Source organism: Helianthus annuus, chromosome 5 (genome assembly GCF_002127325.2).
Source record: "Helianthus annuus cultivar XRQ/B chromosome 5, HanXRQr2.0-SUNRISE, whole genome shotgun sequence".
NCBI classification, from domain to species: domain Eukaryota; kingdom Viridiplantae; phylum Streptophyta; class Magnoliopsida; order Asterales; family Asteraceae; genus Helianthus; species Helianthus annuus.
In genome coordinates, this window is record NC_035437.2 from 13,162,033 (window position 1) to 13,168,989 (window position 6,957).

The 6,957-nt window shown below is 48.9% G+C and overlaps 2 protein-coding genes across 2 annotated transcripts; both read right to left on the minus strand.

Moving 5' to 3' along the window:
• Positions 1–1,122: 1,122 nt before the first annotated feature.
• LOC110942704 lies at positions 1,123–1,815 on the minus strand. Its single transcript, XM_022184471.1, has one exon. The coding sequence runs from the start codon at positions 1,813–1,815 to the stop codon at positions 1,123–1,125; it is 693 nt and encodes a 230-aa protein (XP_022040163.1).
• Positions 1,816–3,810: 1,995 nt separating this feature from the next.
• LOC110942703 lies at positions 3,811–6,546 on the minus strand. The gene has a single exon (XM_022184470.1). It carries the CDS (start codon positions 6,544–6,546, stop codon positions 3,811–3,813), a length of 2,736 nt encoding a protein of 911 aa, XP_022040162.1.
• Between the last annotated feature and the right edge of the window lie 411 nt (positions 6,547–6,957).

The following is a 6,957-nucleotide window of genomic DNA, read 5'->3' on the forward strand; positions in this document are numbered from 1 at the left end:
AATCATTATCCCAACCCGAGCCACCCGCACCCTAGCATATATTCAACAATGCAAACAATATGGACTCACCGTAGAACACAATGATATTGACCCGAAAGTATAACCTACTGACCCGAAACAGTTTTCGACAGACTCAAACAAAAACCTAAGCTACTTGACAGACGCGACAAAGACTCGACTCGACACCAAAACTCGCAAAGACCTGACCTGATCATACCAACTGACCCGACAACGTCACATGAGACAAAAACTCAACCCACACTGATCAGACATAACCCGACTCGAGCAACAAGCCAACGACTCACTTTGACACTAACATACGGACTCGACACCAAAACAGTGATTAATTATAAGTAATGCAGGAAACATACCTTGTAGTCGACGACACCAGAAATCAGCAGAGATAAGGCGGTGGTAGTCCGGTGGCCGGTGGTCAGTGACGATGGTGACTGATGGGGGGTAAATGGTGGTGGTGAGTGTTACAGGCGACGGGTGGTGGTGGGTAGCTGCGGAGAGTGATGACCGGCGGTGGTATAGCGGTGGACGGTGGTGGTGATCAGCAATGAAGTGGTGGAATGGCGGTGGAGATGGTGGATGCTTTGAAATCGCCGGTCGTCAAGAAATGGGATTAGGGTTTCTCCGCCGAAATGATTTGGGGCTTTATCCATCAGTTGCCGACATACAAAACCCAAGCGGCCCGCGTAAGTGGTAAGGTCAAGTTTAAGCGGTTCGCGAGCCTCTGTTTTTTTCAAAAGAATCTTAAGTCCAAGCGGGCCGCGTAATAATGAACAATTAGTTCACGCGGGCCCCCTGGACAACACAGAACATCAAACTGTTTGCAGTAACAGCAGTGTTTCAGCAAAACCAATTTTATTAATTCCCACAGTACCCCTGACCATTAGTTTCTCGTTTTTACCGTTGAACGTACCTGGGAGGCTGTTCGGTAGTCGATTTCGGCCACGTGAAGGATGATGTACCTGCAAAACACTTGACAAAACACGAAACGGACACAAATACGACACGACGAAAAACGACGCAAACACACCTAAAACACTAACTAACGACGCGACACGGACAACGACTCAATGTACAAACTCTACACTTGAGTTTTCACCCAAGAACCTACATGGTGGTATCCGGAAGATCTTCGAGAGGAGTTTCCTCCTTCTCGACGTTGTCAATAGGCCCTCCTAAATAATGCTTCAACCGGTGGCCATTCACTTTCCACGACTCGTCACTCTCCTTATTGTAAAGCTCAATCGCACCATGCGGAAACACTTCCTTCACAACATACGGTCCCGTCCACTTCGACTTCAACTTCCCGGGGAACAATTTAAACCTCGAATTGTAGAGAAGCACTTTATCACCAACCTTGAACTCCTTCAATCCCTTAAGCTTCCGATCATGCAACGCCTTCGTTTTCTCCTTAATACTCCACGAACGCTCATACGCCGCATCCCTAAGGGCTTCCAATTCATGAATTTGGAAGTATCTTCTCCTAGCGGCCTCGGTCAAATCTAAATTCACCGTTTTGAGTGCCCAAAGAGCCCGATGCTCTAACTCGACCGGCAAATGGCACGCTTTCCCATAAACGATCATAAACGGTGTTGTACCTAGCGGCGTGTTGTAGGCGGTGCGGAATGCCCATAACGCATCATCTAACTTGTCGGACCAATCCTTCCGACTCTTCCCGACCGTTTTCTCTAAAATCCTCTTCACTCCTCGATTCGCGTTCTCCACTTGACCGCTCGTCTGCGGATGATACGCGGTAGACAAGCGGTGCATGACTCCATATCGTTCCAACGCCTTCTCCATCACCGCATTGCAAAAATGCGTACCGCGATCACTAATAATTGCTCTAGGAGTACCGAATCGCGTAAATAGCTTCTTCAAAAACCTCACCACCACTCGTGCATCGTTCGTAGGCAAAGCTTGAGCTTCCACCCACTTCGAAACGTAGTCAATCGCAACGAGGATGTACCTATTCCCACTCTAAGGAGGGAAAGGTCCCATGAAATCAATGCCCCACACATCAAAAATTTCCAACACTTGAATGGGGTTTTGGGGCATCTCATTCCTAAATGAGATATTGCCTGTACGCTGGCAGGCATCACAAGCCCTAACAAAATCCTGAGCATCCTCGAACACCGTAGGCCAAAAGAAACCGCAGTCGAAGACTTTTTACGCGGTCGTGTGTGCTCCATGATGACCTCCTGTCAAACCCTCATGCACGTGCCTCAGGATCTCAACACCTTCTTCCCTACTAACACACCTCCTAAGTAAACGGTCGCCTCCAATCCTAAAAAGGTAAGGGTCATCCCATATGTACTTCCTAGCGTCCCTCATCAGCTTCCGCTTTTGCTGCGCACTCAAATTCTCCATCACAAACCCGTCGGCCAAATAATTGGCTATATCGCTATACCACGGAAGATCCACGGCTCCTGCCCTGACATCATCAATAGACTCGTGAGGGAATCTATCCCCTATCGCCTCCTCACGAATCTCCTCTCTCTTCGGATCCTCTAAGCGGGACAAGTGATCCGCCGCCACATTCTCTGCCCCTTTCTTATCCTTAATTTCAATGTCGAACTCGGAAAGAAGAAGAATCCATCGTATAAGGCGCGGCTTCGCGTCCTTCTTCTGAAACAAGTGACGCAGAGCAGAATGATCAGTAAACACGACGGTTTTCGACAGAACAAGATACGACTAAAACTTGTCGAACACAAACACCACCGCCAACAACTCCTTCTCCGTGGTGGTGTAATTCTCCTGGGCATCATTCAACGTTTTACTCGCGTAGTAAATCGGGTGAAAATGCTTCTCCCGTCTCTACCCTAACACCGCACCAACTGCGTAGTCACTCGCGTCACACATCAGCTCGAATGGTAAGCTCCAATCAGGCGACACGAGGATCGGTGCAATCACTAACTTCTCCTTCAAAAACTCAAACGCTCGAAGGCACTCCTCGTCAAAGACGAAAGGAACGTCCTTCTCCAACAATCGCATCATGGGGCGAGTGATTTTGGAAAAATCCCTAATAAAGCGCCTATAAAATCCCGCATGACCGAGAAAACTACTAACCGACTTGACACTAGTCGGCGGAGGGAGCTGGCTGATCGTGTCTATCTTCGCCCTATCAACCTCAATACCAGCTCTCGAAATCTTGTGCCCTAGCACAATCCCCTCAGTCACCATGAAGTGACACTTCTCCCAGTTCAGCATCAACTTCGTCTCTGCACATCTCTTCAACATCTTCTCCAGATTCATCAAACACTTATCAAAAGAACTACCATACACTGAGAAGTCGTCCATAAACACCTCCATTGAACTCTCGACCATATCCTGAAAGATCGCGATCATACAACGCTGGAATGTAGCAGGAGCGTTACATAACCCAAATGGCATGCGTTGATACGCGTATGTGCCATATGGACATGTAAAAGTGGTTTTCTCCTGATCCTCTGGTGCAATAGGAATCTGGAAATAACCCGAAAACCCGTCGAGAAAGCAATAGAACTGCTGACCCGCGAGACGCTCAAGCATCTGATCAATGAATGGAAGCGGAAAATGATCCTTGCGAGTGGCGTCATTTAACTTTCGATAGTCAATGCACACACGCCAACCCGTAACAGTACGAGACGGAATAAGCTCATTCTTCGAATTCAGAACAACCGTCATCCCCCCTTTCTTCGGGACGACCTGCGTAGGACTCACCCAAGCTGAATCAGAAATAGGATAGATCAAACCAGACTCTAGCAACTTCATCACCTCCTTCTTCACTACCTCCTGCATATTCGGATTCAAGCGACGCTACGGCTGCACTACAGGCTTATAAACATCCTCCATCAGAATGCGATGCGTGCAAAAAGTAGGGCTAATGCCCTTGATATCGTATAGCCTCCAGGCAATCGCATCACTGTGCTCTCTAAGCACCTCAATCAACCTCGCCTTCTCCTCCTCTGTCAACTTCGAAGAGATGATGACAGGCATATTCGGCTTCTCTCCTAGAAATGTTGACTCGAGATGGGATGGAAGAACCTTAAGTTCTAAAGGCGGTGGAATCTCTACAGGAGTACTCTCATCACTAATCTCATCGAGCTCTAACGGCTCAGCACTCAACTCATCACTCTCATCCAACTGCTCCTCCTCTACCTCATCAACTTCACCCTCAGAATGCTCGCCAACAACTCGCTCGCCTACTAAATCGGCTCCATTAATGTACTCAAGACACGTGTCGACGCAAGATATGAATGAATTGAGAAAGTAAACGGAATGGCACGGCCCACTATCATCATCACGACCGCTAGGATGCTGCATCGCTCTATCAATCTCGAATGTGACAATCTCGTCACCCGCACGAAGAGAAATCTTACCGTCAAAGACGTCAATGATCGCCTTTGCGGTTCGAAGGAATGGACGGCCTAGAATAATGGGAACTCTCTCATCGGCCTCCATATCGAGCACAACGAAATCTACTAGGAACACAAACCTATCAACCTTCACCAACAAATTCTCTACTATCCCTCGAGGATACTTGACTGATCGGTCAGCCAAGGACAATGACATGCGCGTGGGTGTAAGCTCTCCTAGACCAAGTCGCTCATACAACGAAAATGGCATCAGATTGATGCTGGCCCCTAAATCGGCTAAGGCGTGAGCAGGGGTAACGGCTCCCCCAAAGAAACATGGAATCTTGAAAGTACCAGGATCGGTCAATTTCTCTGGTAGCTTATTCAAGACTACCGCGGAACAACCTCCTGTCAACGGAATATTCGAAAGCTCACCGATTCTCTCCTTACGCTTCAAAATATCTTTGAGAAATTTCGCATACTTAGGCATAGACTGAAGCGCCTCGATGAACGGAAGATTGAATTTCAACTGTGTAAACATCTCAAGGAATTTCCCGTACTCCTGAGCATATTTCTGCTGCCTGGCACGGGCGGGGAACGGAAGGTGAGAATAATCAATCACCGGTGCAGGCCGAACCTTCGTCGGCTGCTTCTCCACTCTCTTCTCTACTGGCGACTCCTCGGCGTGTGCGGTACTTGCTGGGGCTAGCCTCGTGTGCACCTTGCCTGGAGCCTCTATCTCGATCTCCTCATCAACTTCTGCCTCTACTTCTTCAACCTCTCCTTCTCTCACAACCTCTCCCAAACTCTTCCCACTACGGGTTGTAATCGCCTTCGCTGACTGATTCGCGGGATTCGTGAAGGTGTTTCCCGAAAACTGACCCGGTGGGTGCTCCTGTAACTGCTTAGCAAGCCCGCCTACTGTTCTCTGAAGATCGAGAAGAGTGGCCTGCTGACTCTTGAGCTGAAGTTCGTGATTTTTGTTAGTCTGCTCCTGATTTTTCATGAACGACTGGGTCTGCGTCATCATCTGGGCAAACATCTCCTCCAACCTGTTCGTACTAACCTCGGGAGCCTTTCCACTACCTTGACTCTCCTGAGTCGGTCCTCCACTCGAAAACTGCCCACTCGAACCTGACCCACTAAACTGCCCTGAACTAGAACTCGTGTAAATACCGGGCCCTCTACTCTGATACTGACCAGATGGAAATCCGGGAGGATTTCCAGACGAACGATAACCACTCAAATTACCACTACCGCGCCAGCTGGAGTTAGAATTATTGAACGGATTCGTGGGACCCCTAGACTGACCGGCTATGTACTCTACCTGCTCAAGAGTGATGGTAGGACAATCTATAGTATCATGCCTTCCTCGGCAAACCTCACACCTGTCAACTTTCTTCTTTATCTCACTCAACTCCTGCCTCATCTCCTGCCTCAACTCCTGCCTCAAATTCTTGACTACAACAGCTACCGATGGATCCAAGCTAACTTGGTTTACCCCTCGACCGGCCGAGGTGGTACGCACAGGAATGGAAGTCCTGCTGGTAGTACTGTAGTCCATATCGGAGTGGGCAAAACTCTCAAACAAATCATTGCACTCCGCCACTGTCTTCTTTCCCATAAGCTGACCTCCTGCTGAAGTATCGAAGCGAGCTCTAATCTCAGGAGTAAGACCATTGTAGAATTTCTCTACTAACGCCCAATCAGATAGACCATGCTGAGAACAACAGGTAATCAGGGTCTGAAAACGCTCCCATGCTAAGTGATACGGCTCATCGGGCTCCATACGGAATGAGTGAATCTGGTCACGAAGGCGAGACGCCTTGGCTGGCGGAAAATACTTGGCTAAGAATGCATCGCGAAGGCCTGCCCAAGTAGTGAAAGTGCCAGCTGGCTGGGAATCGAACCAGACGGTTGCGCATCCAGCGAGTGGGAACGGAAAAACCTGAAGATACCTAGCATCAAGATTGACACCCTCAATGGAGAAGGTGCTGCAGAGACGAGTGATGCGATTGATATGAGCGGGGGCATCCTCGTCGTCACGACCATGGAACTGGCAGGAATTTGTGATGGCGGTCATAATGTAGGATGGAATATGCCAAGACTGATCGTTCGGGATCTCTGGAAGGGTGATGGGGGAATTCCCACCGGCGAAGCCGGTGGTAGCCTGATCGTAAACTGTCCTACGGGCCATGTGAGCTACGGGTGGTGGACTAGGTGGACGGGTGGGGGCGGGGAATTGTGGGGTGAAGACTTTGGTGTAAAATCGAACGCTGGGGTGGAATGCGAAAACGAAGTAGAGCTAGAAGCACGTGCCTCGGACGTAGAAGACGAGAAGGAAGACTTGAGTGCAAACGGAAGCGGCGGCGGTCCCTGCGAGCGCGTATGGGGCATCCAGTGCAAAAACCGAGGACAAACAAGTAAGAAGACTCTACTAAACGACTCGACTAACTATAAAAGACACTAAATTACTTAGACTCCTACGACTCAAACAAAATAAACAACTAGCACGTAATATGTCAAGTAAGTCCAAACAAAGTAATCAACGCAATCGCCAAGAGTCCCCGGCAACGGCGCCAAAAACTTGATGTGCTGAAAATGGGTT